The sequence below is a fragment of the Erpetoichthys calabaricus genome, chromosome 1, assembly GCF_900747795.2.
Source record: "Erpetoichthys calabaricus chromosome 1, fErpCal1.3, whole genome shotgun sequence".
Lineage (NCBI taxonomy): Eukaryota > Metazoa > Chordata > Cladistia > Polypteriformes > Polypteridae > Erpetoichthys > Erpetoichthys calabaricus.
Genome location: NC_041394.2, coordinates 290757462 through 290780298, shown reverse-complemented (window position 1 = coordinate 290780298; position 22837 = coordinate 290757462). Strand labels below are relative to the sequence as shown.

General features: G+C 40.2%; 1 protein-coding gene across 1 annotated transcript in view; it reads left to right on the top strand.

Moving 5' to 3' along the window:
• Nucleotides 1-22837, top strand: part of gnptab (N-acetylglucosamine-1-phosphate transferase subunits alpha and beta) — a 123056-nt gene that overhangs the window by 29618 nt on the left and 70601 nt on the right. Inside the window, exons 6-8 of the mRNA XM_028816454.2 lie at nucleotides 4150-4214; nucleotides 11782-11916; nucleotides 21409-21570. Of these exons, the coding sequence (XP_028672287.2) occupies nucleotides 4150-4214; nucleotides 11782-11916; nucleotides 21409-21570 (362 nt within the window). The remainder of the gene's footprint in view (nucleotides 1-4149; nucleotides 4215-11781; nucleotides 11917-21408; nucleotides 21571-22837) is intronic.

The window sequence follows — 22837 nt, the reverse complement described above, 5'->3', positions numbered from 1 at the left end:
AGATGGCCGGACATTCTCCTTCAGGTTTTTTTGGTAGACAGTAGAATTCATGGTTCCATCTATCACAGCAAGCCTTCCAGGTCCTGAAGCAGCAAAACAACCCCAGACCATCACACTACCACCACCATATTTTACTGTTGGTATGATGTTCTTTTTCTGAAATGCTGTGTTCCTTTTACGCCAGATGTAACGGAACATTTGCCTTCCAAAAAGTTCAACTTTTGACTCATCAGTCCACAAGGTATTTTCCCAAAAGTCTTGGCAATCATTGAGATGTTTCTTAGCAAAATTGAGACGAGCCCTAATGTTCTTTTTGCTTAACAGTGGTTTGCGTCTTGGAAATCTGCCATGCAGGCCGTTTTTGCCCAGTCTCTTTCTTATGGTGGAGTCGTGAACACTGACCTTAATTGAGGCAAGTGAGGCCTGCAGTTCTTTAGACGTTGTCCTGGGGTCTTTTGTGACCTCTCGGATGAGTCGTCTCTGCGCTCTTGGGGTAATTTTGGTCGGCCGGCCACTCCTGGGAAGGTTCACCACTGTTCCATGTTTTTGCCATTTGTGGATAATGGCTCTCACTGTGGTTCGCTGGAGTCCCAAAGCTTTAGAAATGGCTTTATAACCTTTACCAGACTGATAGATCTCAATTACTTCTGTTCTCATTTGTTCCTGAATTTCTTTGGATCTTGGCATGATGTCTAGCTTTTGAGGTGCTTTTGGTCTACTTCTCTGTGTCAGGCAGCTCCTATTTAAGTGATTTCTTGATTGAAACAGATGTGGCAGTGATATCAGGCCTGGGGGTGGCTACGGAAATTGAACTCAGGTGTGATACACCACAGTTAGGTTATTTTTTAACAAGGGGGCAATTACTTTTTCACACAGGGCCATGTAGGTTTGGATTTTTTTTCTCCCTAAATAATAAAAACCATCATTTAAAAACTGCATTTTGTGTTTACTTGTGTTATATTTGACTAATGGTTAAATGTGTTTGATGATCAGAAACATTTTGTGTGACAAACATGCAAAAGAATAAGAAATCAGGAAGGGGGCAAATAGTTTTTCACACCACTGTATTACATTAAATAGGCGTTGAAGATTGGAAGCCAAATGTCTACCTTTAATAAATCCAGTTTGGCCTTGTGATATTACTGGAGTACTTTCTCGATCCTTCTAGCCAAGGCTTTAGAGAGTATCTTAACATCATTTTTTAAGAAGTGAGATTGGTCTGTATGATGCCCATTGTAATAAGCCCTTATTAAAAAACAGTAATTAATGGTTGGTGAAAAGTTTGAAGTATGGTTGTTTTGTCTGTGACTTTTATAAATTTTGCTAATAAGAGGGGAGCTAACTTAATTGAACTTTTTTTTTTTTGTAAAATTCAGAAGGATATCCATCAGGACCTGGTGCTTTCCCACTCTAAAGTGAATTTATAGCATCTAGTAATTCTGATAGTGTCAGAGGTTTGTCCAATTCCTCTGCACTTAGTGTATCTAGCTGTGGTGTCTGCAATATATCTAAAAACGCATTAGATTGTCTTGTGTTCTTTAAACTGAGTAGAATATAAAGACTTATAGTAGTCTCTAAATATGTGCATTATATTTTCACGGCCAATGATTCTTATCTCTGTCTGTGTTGGTGATTACTGATATTGCATTACGAATTCCCTGCTTATGGATTTGTTGCGCTAAGATCTTCTTAGCCTTCTTTCCATGTTCATAGTAATGATGTAGCAATTTAAAAATGAGTTGTTCTATTTCTTTTGTTGTTAAGAGGTTGAGTTCTAATTGCAAAGACTGCCTTTTCCTAAAAAGTACCTAATTTGGAGACCTGGCGTGTTCTTGATCTGTAACTGAACTGTAATTTCACTGATTAACTCTAGGGCCTTTTTGGTTTCCGATTTATTTTTGTGGGAAAGTTATGAGATAATCTGGCCTCCTTAAAAATGTCTTAAGAGTTTCCCAGAGTATTCCTGCAGAAACCTCAGAGGATTAATTTTTCTCTAAAAAATCTATTTGCTTGTATATAAATTCTGTACAGTTCTCGTCAGCTAATGTCAGGAAGTTAACACGTCTGCTGCAAGATGAGTATATGGGGCATAGTGATGCGAGTATGGATTTAGTAATTTCCATGGGTCAGATAAGTTATGATCAATAAAAAACTGTGTGATTATTTTGGCAATGTTGGATGTTGTCACCCATGTACCTGAAGACCTATCCACAATTAAAGTCCCCGGCCATTATAATTTTGTGAGTGTTCAAGTTAGGAATGGATGCAAATACCTTTTGGATGTAGTCTCTACCATCCATATTGGGTGCATAGATATTTATCAAAATCACTTTACAATTAAATAAGTTACCCATAACCATCGCATATCACCCTTCAGGATCTGGTACTACATCTGATAACTACAAATGAAATTGTTTTGTGAATTAAGATTCCAACACCTCTAGTTTTCTTTGTATAGCTGGAGTGGAATATTTGGACAGTCCTGTCTGCCCTGGGTATGATGTTAATCTGCATCCATCCCTGCATGTAGGCCCTCCAACCTGCAGGGAAAAACTTGGGGGTTGGTGGCAGGATTGGCATACCAGCCACCATTAATAGTTCTCTTAATCAAAGTGTGTGTACTTATGGTCTGATGTAAGCCTTGCTTTGTCCCTTTCCTGATTGGATTTCTCCATACAAGTGGAAGTTTTTCTGTGTTTCAGGAGCTTGTCTCCTTCTTTACCTTGGTCGCACCTTCTGGTTGTGAGAGATACAGCAGTTTCCCTTTGAGTTTCAGACACACTGTGTTGGTCCTGTTATGCTAGCAAAATCATGTCTTCTGGGCCCCTAGTGATCAATCAGTTACCATTTTCAATAATTCGAACACTTGGCCTTGCAAACGGTTACCATTGTCTCAGACACCTGCTATCTTAGCAAGGCTGGGACTAATGGCACCCCATATCCAACTCCTTTTATGGAAAGTCTTCCATTTTTCCAGTCCAGCACAGGTTACCTTTTGAAGTGGAAGGGAGTGCGCTTGCCTTATGCCACACCCTAGGCTTAGGGATTCCTGCTGTACAGAGAAGAAGTTATGGCCAGGCCAAACAGTGAGTTTGATGGAGGAATCAGTGAGTTAGGGGGTTTTAAAGGCAAGAGTAGATGTCTTCCCATTTCTTTTCTTGAGTAAATATAAGCCTATTTTTTTGATTGACAATTGGTGCAGTTTTCTCAGTTTTACACATCATTTAGTTACAGACCCTTGTTTGAGCTGAATGTTTAACTGGTACCATTAGAAGATCTGAGGTGTAACTTGGTGATTGATCATTTTATCAAATTAGTTGCAGAGGCTGCATTGCAAAAAGAGGCCCAGTCCAAAAGAAACTCATACATAAAGAGTGTCTGGCAATGGCTTGCTAAGCCATGGTCTTGGTTGGTCAACCAGGAAATTTGGTAATGCCAGTCTGTCCTACATTGCTGTTTAATTTTTTTAAATGTATATCTTTGATTCACTGTATCTTTACTGAGCTCATATGTGCTGTTTAATAGATTTTGAATAAAATGAATTTTTTTTTTGTATGTTTTCTCATGATGATGCTAACTTACAATTCTGAACGTTGCTCCAACAATGATACAATCTTTATTTTTTCTGCTTCACTACCAGACATTTCTGAGCACTCTGTTGTATTACTTAGTGCAGTTAAATATTCCTGAATTCCATATAGCATCCAGTAATGCAGAATTGTGTCACATCAAACACTGATATTTATTTCATGTATATTTGTAATTGGGGATATTACAGATATTTTACTTTGAAAAGAAATGTTACTTTACATTTTGATTTAGATCATTTTTAAAATGTCCGTAGAATTCCTGCCACAGTGGTAGAAATATATTAAATTAAGTATATTAATAATAAATACATGTGTTTTAATTTGGTGCCTAAGAACAATGGGAACATTATCAGTAACATGGAAAGAAGCACTTTTTCCTTCTAACAGTCATGGTTTTACTAGCTTTGTTTCTTAAGAAATATGTCTTCATATGTAGATTTCAGAATAAATATATAATCTTTAATATTTATGGAAAATAATTTCAGTCCTTATTTGGACCAAAGTATATATATTCCCTATTATTGCTTTAGAGTAATTAATTTTTATCCCTTTTTTTTAGCATCTGAAGCACATACATCTGTGTCCAATGAAAACAAAAAGCACTCCGCTTCAAGAGGGTACTTGGTTAGTATTAAGTTATTTCCTTACACACTTTAATAGACATTGCCAGCAGTATTGTGCACATATGAATAGAGGTGAAAAATTTAAATTTGCATTTTTATTTTTCAAGCCAAAAATATCAGATATTCAGTGTAAAGTTTATTTAAAAACTAATGTTTCACTGAGACAATTCATTGCAAATTTCTATATGGATGGTCTTTTAAAAGAAATTTGATAAATAGAAATACATTTTTTCGAAGTTAGCTAAGAATAAAGCAAGCGAATGAGGTTTCATCCATGGCCTACTACATCTGAAAGATATCCATGCTACTTTAATTGGCATCTCTAAAATAGCTTTCTGTGCAGTCCTGTACAGAGGTATCTGTTGTCATGAAGTCTACATAGATAAAAGTTCTGCCTAACAAACCCAACAAAGAAGTATAAATGCCTGGATTCAAAATTTATGTTTCTACCTGGTAGAGCGAATATTGTTTGCTCAGCATGGCACAGCTAATATCAGGACCCAAGCAACCACTGAAGTTCTCATTCACCCTTTGATCAATATATATATACTAGACATTAAGCCCGTTACAATAACGGGCGCTAGAACAGTAGTGCATAAACATTAGTAGGTACAGTCTATATTAAATGTAAAATAATAATAAAAATAAAATAGAAACGTATATGACAATACAGTAAGTATAATTAATATTACATTTATCCTCTCCTCTGTGGCTGTTGATGTGTTGTATCTGTTTGAAGATCTCTTATCCTGCCTCTCTTTATTTTAGCTTTAGCTCTGTGTGTTTTGGCATTTTTCTGACGCTCATTTTCCTGTTCTTCTATAGATCTATTTGCTCTTCTGAGTCTTTCTCTTTTAGCATTTTTCTGACGCTCATTTTCTTTTTTTTAAATCGATCTATTTGCTCGTATTTTTCTTTGTCTTTCAGCCTTTCTTTTGTTGATGTTTACTTGCTGAGCTGACCGTTCTTCCAGGAGATGTTGCTTACCTCATTTACCGAAATCTGATTGGATCGGCCACGCGATATTTTATAGGTCCTGCCCTCTCTGTCTTGTGTGACACGTCAGGCGGCCTTTGAAGCATCTGCTAGAGGCCAGTGACTCTGCTACTCAATTCGCCCTTCCCTGTACTTCCACCTTGGCCGCGACTACCCAATCAGCACTCTCCCCAGCAATGATGTCCTTTATTAAAGAGTGCCCGCGCATGCGCACATCACCAGAAGACACACACACACGGACACATGGACGCACACAGGGGTTTTATTAAAGAGGATTGTGGAAAGTGGCCCGGACAAAGACAGGCAGACACCGTAGGTACAAAACCCAGCACACGTTTATTCATATTCCACTATTTACAATGTGCACACAACCCCAGCGCATCACTTTTTCCACATTTTGTTATGTTACAGCCTTATTCCAAAATGGATTAAATTAATTTTTTTCCTCAGAATTCTACACACAACACCCCATAATGAAAACGTGAAAAACGTTTGAGGTTTTTGCAAATTTATTAAAAATAAAAAAATTGAGAAAGCACATGTACATAAGTATTCACAGCCTTTGCCATGAAGCTCAAAATTGAGCTTAGGTGCATCTTGTTTCCCCTGATCATCCTTGAGATGTTTGTGCAGCTTAATTGGAGTCCACCTGTGGTAAATTCAGTTGATTGGACATGATTTGGAAAGGCACACACCTGTCTATATAAGGTCCCACAGTTGACAGTTCATGTCAGAGCACAAACCAAGCATGAAGTCAAAGGAATTGTCTGTAGACCTCTGAGACAGGATTGTCTCGAGGCACATATCTGGGGAAGGTTACAGAAAAATTTCTGCTGCTTTGAAGGTCCCAATGAGCACAGTGGCCTCCATTATCCGTAAGTGGAAGAAGTTCAAAACCACCAGGACTCTTCCTAGAGCTGGCCGGCCATCTAAACTGAGCAATCGGGGGAGAAGGGCCTTAGTCAGGGAGGTGACCAAGAACCCAATGGTCACTCTGTCAGAGCTCCAGAGGTCCTCTGTGGACAGAGGAGAACCTTCCAGAAGGACAACCATCTCTGCAGCAATCCACCAATCAGGCTTGTATGGTAGAGTGGCCAGACGGAAGCCATTCCTTAGTTAAAGGCACATGGCAGCCCACCTGGAGTTTGCCAAAAGGCACCTGAAGGACTCTCAGACCATGAGAAAGAAAATTCTCTGGTCTGATGAGGCAAAGATTGAACTCTTTGGTGTGAATGCCAGGCATCACGTTTGGAGGAAACCAGGCAAGGCTCATCACCAGGCCAATACCATCCCTACAGTGAAGCATGGTGGTGGCAGCATCATGCTGTGGGGATGTTTTTCAGCGGCAGGGACTGGGAGACTAGTCAGGATAAAGGGAAAGATTACTGCAGCAATGTACAGAGACATCCTGGATAAAAACCTGCTCCAGAGTGCTCTTGACCTCAGACTGGGGTGACGGTTCATCTTTCAGCAGGACAACGACCCTAAGCACACAGCCAAGATATCAAAGGAGTGGCTTCAGGACAACTCTGTGAATGTCCTTGAGTGGCCCAGCTAGAGCCCAGACTTGAATCCGATTGAACATCTCTGGAGAGATCTTAAAATGGCCGTGCACTGACGCTTCCCATCCAACCTGTTGGAGCTTGAGAGGTGCTGCAAAGAGGAATGGGTGAAACTGGCCAAGGATAGGTGTGCCAAGCTTGTGGCATCATATTCAAAAAGACTTGAGGCTGTAATTGCTGCCAAAGGTGCATCGACAAAGTATTGAGCAAAGGCTGTGAATACTTATGTACATGTGATTTCTCTGTTTTTTTATTTTTAATAAATTTGCGAAAACCTCAAATATGATGCGTTGTGAATACTTTCCGGATGCACTGTGGATTGACATTATACAGTATCCAATGAATTCATGGTACAAATGTGGAAAATTTTATGCTGGTAAAGTCAGTCTGCTGATTTTAATTCAGTCTCCCTGACTAAAAAAACTGCTGGAAAACTTGCATGTTATCAGGGAATGTGCCAGCTTTGTTTCACGAGGCTGCGATATGTACAACAAATTAAGACAAAATTTTTAGTTTTCATGAGCCACAGAGCTCTAGAGACTTTCTTTTTTGTTTTTGAACTATAGAAAATGCTTGACAGGGGCTTGAGTATGTGTTCTCTGTTACTTTAGTTACACCCACATTGTAAAATATCTGAACTGGGAAGAGGGTTGTGCACAAGCTGTTTAATTGGTGAATGGGCACAGAAAGTTTACTGGAGCTTCAGAGGGACAACCTGAAACCTGAACCTCACCTGAAATAAATATTTGGAACTGCAGTTGGCTTCAGCAATGTTAGAACGGGATCATGTTTTTCCCCTCTCTGGCTGCAAATAGTTGTTCATGGAGAAATCAGTGCTACGGACACACATGTCTGCTTTCAGTAGGTCTTCCATTTGACTACTCATATCTAACCTATGTCCAACAATTCTATATCTTTAAGGAGTTGTGATTACCATAAGGAAGTCAGTGAAAACTGTTAATAATTTGTTTTTTAAATTTATGTGCACATCGCAGATACACACATTTTTAACCATATATACAGTGGGTATAGAAAAGAATCACCCCCTTCGAAATATTCCAATGTCTTTTGCTTTACAGCCTTAAATGAAACCACACAAACCAATATTTTTTCCAGCTTTACTTACTCAATGCAATCTATAACATCCAAGTGAAAGATATCACAGCTACAGTTCAGAAGAATTTTAAAAAATAAACAAAAAGCCAAGCAAAATGACACCTTTTATTGGCTAACTAAAAAGATTACAATATGCAAGCTTTCGAGGCAACTCAGGCCCCATCTTCCTGAAGCGCATCTGTGGCCTTAGGTGGTGAACCAAAATCAGAAAAAAAGTTGTCTCTTTCCAAATATTTATGTACCTAACTGTATATAGGCTGAACAGGACCTGAGAAAGTACAGTCCCCTGTGGCGCTCCTGTGTTGCTGACCACAATGTCAGACCTGCAGTTCCCAAGACGCACATGCTGAGGTCTGTCTTTAAGATAGTCCACGATCCATGCTACTAGGTATGAATCTACTCCCATCTCTGTCAGCTTGTCCCTAAGGAGCATAGGTTGGATGGTGTTGAAGGTGCTAGAGAAGTCCAGAAACATAATTCTTACAGCACCAGTGCCTCTGTCCAAGTGGGAGAGGGATCGGTGTAGCATATAGATGATGGCATCCTCCGCTCCCACCTTCTCCTTTTATGTGAACTGCAGAGGGTTGAGGGCGTGGTGGATCTGTGGCCTTAGGTGGTGAAGCAGCAGCTGCTCCATGGTCTTCATCACATGTGATGTCAGAGCGATAGGCCGGAAGTCATTTAGCTCACTAGGACGTGATACCTTTGGGACTGGGGTGATGCAAGATGTTTTTCAAAGCCTCGAGACTTTCCCCTGTTCCAGGCTCATGTTGAAGATGCGCTGTAGAGGACTCCCCAGCTCCAAAGCACAGGCCTTCAGCAGTTGTGGCGATACCCCATCTGAACCCACTGCTTTGCTGGCACAAAGTCTCCTCAGCTCTCTGCTTACATGGGCTGCTGTAATTGTGGGTTGGGGGAAACTCTCTCCTATGCTGGTATCAGAAGAAGGATGGGTGGAGGGTGCAGTCCTCTTAGGTGAGAGTGGGTTAGGGTGGTCAAACCTGTTAAAGTATGTATACAGTGATCCCTCGCTATATCGTGCTTCGCCTTTCGCGGCTTCACTCTATCGCGGATTTTATATGTAAGCATATTTAAATATATATCGCGGATTTTTTGCTGGTTCGCGGATTTCTGCGGACAATAGGTCTTTTAATTTCTGGTACATGTTTCCTCAGTTGGTTTGCCCAGTTGATTTCATACAAGGGACGCTATTGGCAGATGGCTGAGAAGCTACCCAACTTACTTTTCTTTCTCTCTCTTGCGCTGACTATCTGTGATCCTGACGTAGGCGGTGTGAGCAGGGGGGCTGTTCGCACACCTAGACGATACGGACGCTCGTCTAAAAATGCTGAAAGATTATCTTCACGTTGCTACCTTCTGTGTGCAGCTTTTAAGTATGCTGCACGGTGCTTCGCATACTTAAAAGCTCAAAGGGCACGTATTGATTTTTGACTTTGTTTCTCTCTCTCTCTCCCTGCTCCTGACGGAGGGGGTGTGAGCTGCCGCCTTCAACAGCTTTGTACCGGCGGTGCTTCGCATACTTAAGAGCCAAACAGCCCTATTGATTTGTTTGCTTTACTCTCCGTTTCCTTTGAAGAGGAAGATATGTTTGCATTCTCTTAATTGTGAGACAGAACTGTCATCTCTGTCTTGTCATGGAGCACAGTTTTAAACTAAAAAGAGGCAAATGTTTGTTTGCAGTGTTTGAATAACGTTCCTGTCTCTCTACAACCTCCTGTGTTTCTGCGCAAATCTGTGACCCAAGCATGACAATATAAAAATAACCATATAAACATATGGTTTCTACTTCGCGGATTTTCTTATTTCGCGGGTGGCTCTGGAACGCAACCCCCGCGATGGAGGAGGGATTACTGTATATGTGTATATATGTGTATACAGTGCATCCGGAAAGTATTCACAGCGCATCACTTTTTCCACATTTTGTTATGTTACAGCCTTATTCCAAAATGGATTAAATTTCTTTTTTTTTCCTCAGAATTCTACACACAACACCCCATAATAACAACATGAAAAAAGTTTACTTGAGGTTTTTGCAAATTTATTAAAAATAAAAAAAACTGAGAAATCACATGTACTTAAGTATTCACAGCCTTTGCTCAATACTTTGTCGATGCACCTTTGGCAGCAATTACAGCCTCAAGTCTTTTTGAATATGATGCCACAAGCTTGGCACACCTATCCTTGGCCAGTTTCACCCATTCCTGTTTGCAGCACCTCTCAAGCTCCAACAGGTTGGATGGGAAGCGTCAGTGCACAGCCATTTTAAGATCTCTCCAGAGATGTTCAATCGGATTCAAGTCTGGGCTCTAGCTGGGCCACTCAAGGACATTCACAGAGTTGTCCTGAAGCCACTCCTTTGATATCTTGGCTGTGTGCTCAGGGTCGTTGTCCTGCTGAAAGATGAACCGTCGCTCCAGTCTGAGGTCAAGAGCGCTCTGGAGCAGGTTTTCATCCAGGATGTCTCTGTACTTTGCTGCAGTCATCTTTTCCTTTATCCTGACTAGTCTCCCAGTCCCTGCTGCTGAAAAACATCCCCACAGCATGATGCTGCCACCACCATGCTTCACTGTAGGGATGGTATTGGCCTGGTGATGAGCGGTGCCTGGTTTCCTCCAAACGTGATGCCTGGCATTCACACCAAAGAGTTCAATCTTTGTCTCATCAGACCAGAGAATTTTCTTTCTCATGGTCTGAGAGTCCTTCAGGTCCCTTTTGGCAAACTCCAGGTGGGCTGCCATGTGCCTTTTACTAAGGAGTGGCTTCCGTCTGGCCACTCTACCATATAGGCCTGATTGGTGGATTGCTGCAGAGATGGTTGTCCTTCTGGAAGGTTCTCCTCTCTCCACAGAGGACCTCTGGAGCTCTGACAGAGTGACCATTGGGTTCTTGGTCACCTCCCTGACTAAGGCCCTTCTCCCCTGATCGCTCAGTTTAGATGGCCGTCCAGCTCTAGGAAGAGTCCTGGTGGTTTCGAACGTCTTCCACTTATGGATGATGGAGGCCACTGTGCTCACTGGGACCTTCAAAGCAGCAGAAATTTTTCTGTAACCTTCCCCAGATTTGTGCCTCGAGATAATCCTGTCTCAGAGGTCTACAGACAATTCCTTTGACTTCATGCTTGGTTTGTGCTCTGACGTGAACTGTCAACTGTGGGACCTTATATAGACAGGTGTGTGCCTTTCCAAATCATGTCCAGTCGACTGAATTTACCACAGGTGGACTCCAATTAAGCTGCAGAAACATCTCAAGGATGATTAGGGGAAACAGGGTGCACCTGAGCTCAATTTTGAGCTTCATGGCAAAGGCTGTGAATACTTATGTACATGTGATTTCTCAGTTTTTTTTATTTTTAATAAATTTGCAAAAATCTCAAGTAAACTTTTTATACGTTGTCATTATGGGGTGTTGTGTGTAGAATTCTGAGGAAAAAAATGAATTTAATCCATTTTGGAATAAGGCTGTAACATAACAAAATGTGGAAAAAGTGATGCGCTTTGAATACTTTCTGGATGCACTGTATGTGTGTGTGTGTGTAAATATATATATATATATGTGTGTGTGTATATGTATATTCATGGCATTCGTAGTCTGAATCACAATCTGATTGTATGGGTGGTTACTTACCAGGTAACGCTTGTGGTTGGTCTGCAAGCCAGCAAACATCTGCCACGGTGCCCTCTTTCAGTTACGAGAAGCAGATCATAGAAAGTTTTACTGTCAAATAATGCAAATTATTGCAACATATATATATATATTGATAGTATATTGCGTTTAGCAGGCCAAAATTTTTAGATGATTACCTTTTATACTTCATTTATTATATTAATAGTCATAGATCATTTTGGTTAACTTGAAAGTTTTATATTTTTTTAGACTTCTGATAAAGACGCTCCTGGTGTGGTACTAATGCAAAATCTGGCATTTTTAAGTGGGTTTCCCTCATCCTTTAAGAAGACCGAACAACTCAGATTAAAGCTCCCACAGATTATAATTAGTAAAATTAAACAGGTAAGATTATTTCTTTAAGTTTACTATTTGTATAATTTGAAGGACCTAGTAATATTCTTATCAACATTATTTTCAACATCTAATATTTTATGTCATACATTCAGTGTTGCAACTGTTTTCTATTTTGAAATAATTTATTTTTACTTATTTAAAAAAAGCAAGTATTGCTCAGATTTTGGTGGAAATATTGTGTAGCTGTTTAAATATTAAAGCATGTGTTAATTAGATTTTTACCTTTTTTTTTTTTTTTTTTTACTTAACCACTGTTTTTTGCCTCTCATGAATTAGATTGCTAATTAAATGCTTTATACAAGTTCTGTATTTTAAGATATAACTAAGTTTGCACCCTTTATAGAGCCACTTCAAAAGAAAGAAAATTTGTGGCATAATAAATTTCTAAAGATTGTATCCTCTGTTTTTCTGAGAAACGGGATTGTAATGGTGATTTTTTTTTTTATCCATAGTTTTTACTGTCCATTTAAAAGCTGAAAATTTGAATTGGTCAGGAGACCATATATCTGTTGGGATAGTGAAGGTGAAGCTGCACCAGGGATCCGTTTTGAGTCTGATGCTTTTCATGAGAGTGATTGAGATGGTAACCAGAGAGTTGCATCAAGGATTGCGATGGGAGCATTGTATGCTGATGATCTTATTTTGATGACAGGAAAGATACTGAAATAGAAAGCTAGTTTGAGAGGCAAAAGGCCTCAGTGTAAATGCTTGAAAGGTGGCAGTTGGAGATGAAGTGTCATGAAAGAGTTAGGTACATAGCCATGCAGATTTTGAGGTTTACTGTAGGTACTGGGATAAACTCAATCCAATACCTGGAAGTGGGTGCATAAAAGATGTAGTGGTGTGAAGGGTAGTCTATAGGTAGCAAGTTCAACTTTTTCTGGTAGAAAGTATGTTTGAAGCAGAATGCTAATGTAGAAATATAGATTAAAATATACATTTTTTGCAGTGGAATTTTATTGTTAAAAGTAAGGAGGTTCTGTTACATACTGTTTATGAAATGTCAAGTGGTAGGCAGAGGTGCAGGCGCAGTAGTGATAGCAAGGGTCAGAGGTGCAAGTAGGAAATTTTGACAGCCTAATAATGTCTGGAGCCTTCAGCATTTCTGGGCAGATCTCATCCACCTCCCGTGGCCTTGCCACTGTTGATTTGCTTATCTTCCTTGGTGACCTCCCGTAGAGAAATGGGCATTGGACTCCTCCACAGAGGGCATGTCCATTGGGTTCAGGAGCTCCTCAAAGTGTTCCTTCAACCATCAGGAATATCCTCCGTCTGTGTCTGCACTTCCCCACCCTTGCTGAGAACACCCTGTTTGAATTCCTTCTTTCCATTTCTGAGTTACATGATGGTTTGCCAGAATTTCTTTGAGCGCAATCGATAGTCTCTTTCCATGGTCAGTCTAAATTCCTCCCACATCTGGGTTTTTGCTTCCCTGACTGCCAAGTGCGGAGCACTTTTAGCCTGTTGAAACCTCTCTGCTGCCTTGGGAGTCTCATGTGCAAACCATAAATGAAAGGCCTCCTTTTTCAGCCTGATGGCATCCCTCACATCTTGTGTCCACCATTGGGTCCTTGGGTTGCAACTTCGTGAGGCACCATCAGGTGGTGATCAATTGACAGCAAATCTGATGATATGATTATAAAATCGATCATATATCTTTGGTCTAAGGTGCTCTGGTACCAAGTACACTTTTGAGCCACCTTATGTTCGAACATTGTGTTCGTTATGGACAAATCATACCTACCTCAGAAGTCCAATAACAAAACAGTACTCAGGTTTAGATAAAGGAAGCAGTTTTATTCAGGTCAGTTTTTATTTATATACAATAACCCATGCTTTTTATATAGATCTGAAACCCCATCTGGAAATTCACCTTTAAAAAGTAATGTTTGTATATAATGAGTCATTTTAAATGGTTAACTCATGAAGTATTCATAACAGTTGAATGCAGCAAATCACCAGTGATGTCTCTGCCATTTTTATAGTGTTATTTTTTTTAAGAATAAATAATCAATTTTTAAGAATGGATTTCATGAATGTATTGGTTTTGTTTTACTTGTTTACTTTATTTATGACAAGATGTCATTTAATTATGTATTGCTGTTGCATGAGATATTTTTTTTCATGAGAAATGCAAATTCCTTCCAAGTGTGTCTTCTATTCTCAACTCTGTAATGATTTAATTTCACTTAGTAATGCCAGCTAAAGGTACAGATCATAGCATTTCAGATACTTGGTGATGGAGCACCATGCATTAATAGCTGGGGAATTAGTTTGAAATTTAATACCTCTGGTCTCAGTTCAGAATTGGAACAACTGTTTTTTGTGGCAGTTTGCCAAGGCTACCTAGCGAAAGGTTAACATGGTTTTTCCAACCTTCTCATGTCACTCTCTGTATTTTACTTAACAGTTTGACAGACCTTTACTTTGATGAGGTGTCATTCCAGCGTGCTGATGTTGCAACTTCATTTCACCCGTGTCAAACATCTTTAAATTTAGATTACAATAAGTAGTATATTTAGACTGTATGATGAAACTGATGTAGACTCTCTCAAAGAGTAGAGAACACTCAGTTGATGGTCTCTGTCTGCTTTTGCAGTGTGTTTACAGATACTGCTTTCACAGCTTCAGTTTTTTTTTTGATACCTATAATGGACATCACGTCTTAAGTAATCAATCACTCACTAGTTCAGTCTTCATCTGTCTTGATAAAAGTTGCTGTGACAGCACACTAAGTTGGTGGTCACAGTCTCTAGTTACTGAATTCACAGGAGAAGATCTTCCAGCCCAGCTGAGAGAAAGTGTGTGAGAGAGATCAATAATCTTTAGCATGCTGTGATTCTATTTCCATTTTTTGGCAGTACTGACTTGGTACATATGCTGCAGAATGTACCCATGCATCCATACCAGATACCTAAACTACAACAATGTTCCCTAATCAATCCAGAGTGGTCTTGCTCTAAGATCTTCAATATTGTCTGGAGTGAGCCAGCAGTCTTATTTGGCTGCTTCTACCGGACATCTTGTCCTTTCAGTTATTCTCACATTATTTTATGTTCACCTGAATCACCTATTGCTTTATTACCATCAGAGAGCAAGCTATTATTTTCTGGACAATTTCTCATATTTGGAGAAGCCTTTTCTTGTAATAGTAATATTACACTGTACTGTGAAACTTTCCAGTGGAAATTGGAGATCATGGTCTGTAGAGGCCAAAATGATAACCTCTTGCCCTCCTGTTATAAAATAGGAACAGATGGCAACATATAGTATACAGGTAGTTGTCGACTTATGACCTATGCATCTTACGGCCGGTACTGTGTCTCATGGGCAAACAAGTAAGCCCGCGATTCGCTAGCGAATCGGAAATCCAAGAATGGCAATCAGTTTCTGTTCCGTCCGATATTTGGATGGATGACATATCATGGAGGGTGGGTGCGTCTGGGGAAATGTCATTTAATTCAATAAACATATCTGTACTAAAGCTGTTTCGTTTTGTGGAGACGTGATTCTGTTGCCTTTGCTGACACCGACTGCTGGCAGAGTGGAGCACAGCAAGTTTAGTTTACAGGTTGTGGTGTTCGTGTGTCGGGGAAGCCACTGGGTTTGAGTCTGTGACCGTAATGTGATCTATATTACTGGCACAGTGGATTAGAGCAAGTGTAGTGAACAGGTTGTGTTGTTTGGGCGCCACCTACTGACTCTGGGAGGCCGCGGCGTTTTGGGAAGCTGCTGCATTTGACTCTGGGGCGGGCGCCACGGCGCAGCACGTTGTGTTATTTGGGCGCCACCTACTAACTCTGGGAAGCCGCTGCGTTTGACTCTGGGGCGGGCGCCGCTGCCGCGTTTTGGGAAGCCGCTGCATTTGACTCTGGACTCTGGGGTGGGGCCAAGGCCGCAGTGCGCATGCGTGCATTTGACTCTGGACTCTGGGGCGGGCGCCAAGGCCGCAGTGCGCATGCGCCTCGGTGCGTCCGCCGTGCATAAATTAACTGTGGTTTAGTAAGATAGATGACAGTTTTCACCACACCAGCTCTGTTTTCCGTTACTCATTCATCTTAATCTCATTTTATTACCTGCAGTGGTTTCAACTACATTCAGTTACATTTGTCTTACAATTGTAGGGAAAAAAAAACAATTTATCTTGACACACAATTGAAGGTGATCGAGCAGTATGAGGGAGGAAAGAATGCAAATGTGATCGCATGTGACGTTAAGTTATCCCATTGTAACCGGTGTTCAATGCATGTGCCATACTCCTGTGTTCTGGCTTTGAATCCTGTTAACCTCTGAAGCTTCTGTGTTGTGACTCACAATGTGCCACTTCGTGTGAACCGCACGAACCATTACGAAGGGGTAATGAAACCACACTGAAGTCCTTTATCTGTTAATGTTTTATTATTAACTGACTGAAATATTAAAACAAAACATGAGTGCTCAAACTCTGCAAGTACAATTCCTTGTCTCACAGTTAACACATTGAACACTGGGAGAGGCTCACACTGATGACGTAACATAACAGAGGCAAAGAAGGGATTCATGAAGCTGTTAAATGGTCGACACCTATGCGAGCAATAGTAATAACAAAACAACATCCATCCATCCATCCATCCTCTTCCGCTTATCCGAGATCGTGTCGCAGGGGCAGCAGCAGAAATGCCCAGACTTCCCTCTCCCCAGCCTCTTCTTCCAGCTCTTCCGAGGGAATCACGAGGCGTTCCCAGGCCAGCCGGGAGACATAGTCCCTCCAGCATGTCCTGGGTCTTTACTGGGGGCACCTCCCGGTTAGACCTGCCTGGAACACCTCGCCAGGGAGGCGTCCAGGAGACATCTTGATCAGATGCCTGAGCCGCCTCATCTGACTCCTCTCAATGCGGAGGAGCAGTGACTCTACTCTGAGCCCCTCCCGGATGACTGATCTTCTCACCCTATCTTTAAGGGAAAGCCCAGACACCCTGCGGAGGAAACTCATTTCAGCCTCTTGTATTCGCGATCTTGTTCTTTTGGTCACTACCCACAGCTCATGACCATAGGTGAGGGTAGGAACACAGATCGACTGGTAAATTGAGAGCTTTGCCTTATGGCTCAGCTCCTGTTTCACCACGACAGACCGATGCAGAGCCCGCATCACTACGGACGCTGCACCGATCTGCCTGTCGATCTCATGCTCCATTCTTCCCTCACTTGTGAACAAGACCCAGAGATACTTGAAGTCCTCCACTTGGGGCAGGATCTCGCTCCCAACCCTGAGAGGGCACTGCACCCTTTTCCAGCTGAGGACCATGGTCTCGGATTTGGAGGTTCTGATTCCCATCCCAGCCGCTTCACACTCGGCTGCGAACCGATCCAGTGAGAGCTGAAGATCACGGCCTGATGAAGCAAACAGGACAACATCATCTACAAAAAGCAGTGACCCAATCATGAGTCCACCAAACTGGACCCCCTCAATGCCCTGGCTGCGCCTAGAAATTCTGTCCATAAAAGTGATGAACAGAATCAGTGACAAAGGGCAGCCCTGGCGGAGTCCAACTCTCACTGGAATCGGGTTCGACTTACTGCCGGCAATGCGGATCAAGCACTGACACTGGTTGTATAGGGACTGAACAGTCCTTATCAGGGGGTCCGGTACCCCATACACCCGGAGCACCCCCCACAGGATTCCCCGAGGGACACGGTCGAACGCCTTATCCAAGTCCACAAAACACATGTAGAATGGTTGGGCAAACTCCCTTGCACCCTCCAGGACCCTGCTAAGGGTGTAGAGCTGGTCCACTGTTCTGCGACCAGGACAAAAACCACACTGTTCCTCCTGAATCCGAGGTTCGACTCTCTGATGGACCCTTCTCTCCAGGGGCCTCATGTATAACGGCGTGCATAGAACTCACACTATAACATGGCGTAAGCACAAAAGCAGGAATGTGCGTACACACAGAAAAATCCAGATGCAGGAATCTGTGCGTACGCAAACTTCCATGTTCTTCTTCTTCTTCTCCATAAATCCCGATCAGCGTGAAAAGTAACGCACATGCACGCGCTTTCTGTCCCACCCCAGACAGCCTCTTTGAATATGCAAATCAATATAAATAGCCCCTAAGCTCAGCCTTCTGTGAAAAGACAATGGGAAAAGCACAGGGGAAAATATAAGAATTTCAGCGAATACGAAGTGGAGGCAAAGAAAAATTTACTATTTGTTGGTTTAAACAGTGATATAAACAACAAAAGGAAGTTGATCGAGTGACATAGCGTGTCGGAGAAACTCGAAAGCTCAAGTTCACAAAGTCGCTCGGTGCCCGAAATAAAAAAGAAGTTGTCGGATATCAAATTCACTGTGAAAAGCCGAGTCGTAGCCCACTGTCTTGAGTTTCATATAAAAGCTTATTAGGGTACAGAGAAAAAAAATAGGCACACAGTGGGAAAAACAGCTTGAAATGTCAGCTTTAATCTCGAAATTTCCACTTTGATCATGTAGTTTATTTTGTCATTAAAGTAGAACATCATAAACTTCATCTTTAAATCTTTTAATTTACTAGTTTCTCAAATCCCATCGTAACTAAAGTAGCACGTTAAATGCTTTGTTTTGTATTTGATCTTCTATGTGCTTTATGTGTGTGAATCACTACGTGCTTCCGGGTTTTGTCTTCCTCCAACAGTACACAAAATCCATTACATTCGTAATATTACAGCTCTCTGAATAATTAAAATACTGAGATGTATACTTAATATAATTTTCATGATGATAGGAGTTAAAGCATGTTATTAAACATGGGAACACACAGCGCAGTGATTGTGCGCGATCTTCGATGAAATATCGTTGATATTTAGCAGTACTGTCTCTTTCAAACGTACTAACCCCCAGTTCCTGTCCTTACTTTTTTTTTTTCTCCAAATACCCAATCGCCACACAATCAGCTCTGTAATAGACGTTAAGCCATCTGTAAGCTTAGAACGCCGATTCTTCAAAACTTTTAAGGAACATTGAAATATCTTCGTAGTATATGTTTAATTATTCTATCCCTCACGCCAGTCCTAGTGAAGCATACAGTGCGAGGCAGGAACAATCCGTGAACAGAGAGCCAGATCCTTGCTACCGAAGCAACACTGTGTCCTTTACTTATTAACAATATAGATTATTTAAATGAAGTTAAAGTTTTGTCTGTATAATATAATCAACATATTTCACTGCATTTCATCTTAAAAATGATATCGTCATCATATGTAATTATGTGCTTTATAAAGTGGCTCAGGTTGTGCAATATTATAACTGTAGTGCAAGTTTGCAGTGAGGTAATTGTACTTATAAGTACAAACAGTTCTACAAGGAGCACTTGATGAACTGATTGATTACGTTTAGAGCTCTTGGGATGAAACTCTTTCTGAACCGCGAGGTCCGTACAGGAAAGATTTTGAAGCATTTGCCATGTGAGAAGCAGTTCAAATAGGAAGCATGGCTGAGGCAGCGTGTGCTTGATGCTATATACCGATAATTCTCTTTCCGATCAGCTGCTCCAAGTGGTGCAGTGAGAGTAATATGGAAAAAGATGATCCGCTGTGGCAACCCCTAACAGGAGTAGCTGAAAGAAGAAGGTGGTGCAGTGAGAGTAAGAAAAATACAGGAGCGGCATATGCGCAGGATTGTGAGAATGGATACAGACAACCCACAGATCACCTCCAAAGACCTGCAAGAGCATCTTGCTGCAGATGGTGTATCTGTACATCGTTCTACAATTCAGTACAATTTGCACAAAGAACATCTGTATGGCAGGGTGAAAGAAGCCCTTTCTGCACTCACGCCACAAACAGAGTCGCTTGTTGTATGCAAATGCTCATTTAGACAAGCCAGATTCATTTTGGAACAAAGTGCTTTGGACTGATGAGACAAAAATTGAGTTATTTGGTCATAACAAAAAGCGCTTTGCGTGGTGGAAGAAGCACACCACAGTCCAAGAAAAACACCTGCTACCTACCGTCAAATTTGGGTGAGGTTCCATCATGCTGTGGGGCTGTGTGGCTAGTTCAAGGACTGGGGCCCTTGATAAAGTTGAGGGTTGGATGAATTCAACCTATTATCAACAAATTCTTCAGGATAATGCATCATTCACAAAGTTGAAGTTACGCAGGGGTTGGATATTCCAACAAGACAATGACTCAAAGCACAGTTCAAAATCTACAAAGGCATTCATGCAGAGGGAGAAGTACAATGTTCTGGAATGGCCGTCACAGTCCCCTGACAAGAATATCATCGAAAATCTATGGGATGATTTGAAGCAGGCTGTCCATGCTCGGCAGCCATCAAATTTAACTGAACTGGAGAGATTTTGTATGGAAGAATGGTCAAAAATACCTCCATCCAGAATCCAGACACTCATCAAATGCTATAGGAGGCATCTAGAGGCTGTTATATTTGCAAAAGTATTGATGTAATATCTCTGTTGGGGTGCCCAAATTTATGCAGCTGTCTAATTTTGTTATGATGCATATTGCATATTTTCTGTTAATCCAATAAACTTAATGTCATTGTTGAAATACTACTGTTTCCATAAGGCATGTCAAATATTAAAAGGAAGTTGCTACTTTGAAACTCAGCCAATGATAAACAAAAATCCAAAGAATTAAGAGGGGTTCCCAAACTTTTTCATATGACTGTACTTGCACTTAATTGGTGTGTTTGTTTAATCTGAATAATAAGAGACCCTGTTCAATAAGTATTGAGTATCTGTCACACTGCAGTACTTTCCCAGAAATTATAACTTTTAGCCTTCATTTGCAAAATCTTAGGCATTCATTTACAGTCAAGTCATACACCTCTGACTACCAGTAGTGTATATTGTGACATCACCAGTGACAAAAACATTGTTCTATACAACTTGACACAGCAAACTCAAATAGGTTTTAAAACAGATGAGTGCTCAACTGGATGTACAATGCATACAGTTGCCACAAAGAGAGAAGAGCCCAATCAATTCTCTAAGACAAAGAAAAGAAAATACAAATGGCAACCTCAAGAAATGAAAGAAAACAAGTGTTTAGAAGCATACAAACAGAGGAAAGGTTCGTCGAACTTTGGAGCCTGCAGAAATGTTTATTTCACATCTCAGCTTTGTTGCACCACAGCATATGGAGTAACATATAAACACACACGCTCTCACACACACACACACACACACACAGGTTAGCTGGTTACCACCTTTTTCTGTGGTCTTTTTACTTGATATAATGTTAGTTTTGGTGTTAAGTGAAATTAATTTTAGTTCATCTTTGTTTTATAACCATTGTAATTGTTTTATTAAATTAATTAAATGAATCTTAGAGGTACATGTACATTAATTCATGTTAAAGAACAATTCATCATTTTAGTGTTCTTCATGGGTTTTTAATTATTTTGCATTATCTTTGAATATTTTTTCTTTTAGAGTAAGGTCTTACAAAAGTAGTAAAATCCTTTTAAATGCATTTTTTCTTTCTTTTCCACATTTCATATAGTTTCAACTTTATTCTGAAGCCAGTATCGCCCTTCTCCAGTTAAATAGGCCAGCGGATTATTCTGAACTTGCTCAGCAAGCAAAGAAGAATTTAACCATAGATGGAAAAGAACTTGCAGTCAGTCTTGCTTATTTGTTATGGGACTTTAGTGCTATCAGCCAAGTAAGTTTCGTTTGCCTCAATAACTATTCAGTTTCTTCATAACTCAGAAGTCGATTTAAGTGTCTTGCAGCACCAAAGTAAAATAACATGGTCTGACACACATTTTGTGCTCATTATCATTATCAAAAGATAATATTTTGCTGAATGCCATTCCTGTTATTTAAAGCCTTGTTGGAGAGTTAGACAATAGTACCCCTTCTTGCATGGCTTATAAAAAATTATGACACATACAATTTAGCAAAAAACATTTTAAGAAATTTTTCATAATAAAATTGTCTTGATTCATTACAGTTTACATCATTTAGACTGCATAATTTGATATATGTGAATTTTCTATGTCCATTTCTTTTGTTTTTCATAGTGATTAATTCAAAATAGCTATTTAGACAAATAACACATTAAAATTGCACATTAAGCTCTTCTAGGGAAGTTATAGACATGATTTAAAGTTCAAAACATGATTGTTTATTTTAAATTTAAACTAATTCAGAATATAATATGGTAAGTGATATTTAATTTATGATCATTCAAGTGTGTGCTTGAAAAGTAATGATCTGTTAACTGTATTTTTATTTGAACCTTTTGAAAATAATGAATGCAATAGGTTGATCTTGGTTAAAAACTTCTCATTTTAGTGAGTTACTGTGGATACTGATTAGTAAATGATTTACAGACCTTCACCTCAGAAGACTGATGGTTGTTGTCTTATAGTGTCCTATTCATATTGCTTATCTTAAACTTGCCATTACTTTTGTTTCCAAGTTTTGAAGAATAAGAAAGTTAGTGCAGTATTTTTTATCCGTTCACTGTACACTAAATGACTTCCTGTCTTCTGTCACCTGCACCTAAATATTACATTAAATGAAATCTTTAAATCCTTAAATCCATCAAGGTGACCAGATAGTTGTTAGCACTCATATCTTTGATCTGGAATATTGCTGGCTATTGGCAATCCAGCAGGTATAATGTAGTCATCCTTTAGAGGCCATTAATGCCTCCTTGATTGCTTTAAAAGTTTTTAAGACTGTTTAAATGTGGTCTAGATGAGAACCTTTTTTAGGATATGTTCACAGTTGTTGTTAGTACTTATTTATCTTTTAGGATTGTCAGAAACAGTGATGAATAATGGATGACTGCAACAAAATAAACACCAGCATCAGTCTCATCAGCACTATTGTTCCTCCTAAATACATTCTTCTGATCAGTACCCGAGGCAATGTACAATACAACTTATTTTCTTGTATAGAGCTCTTCACTGAGTGCTGGC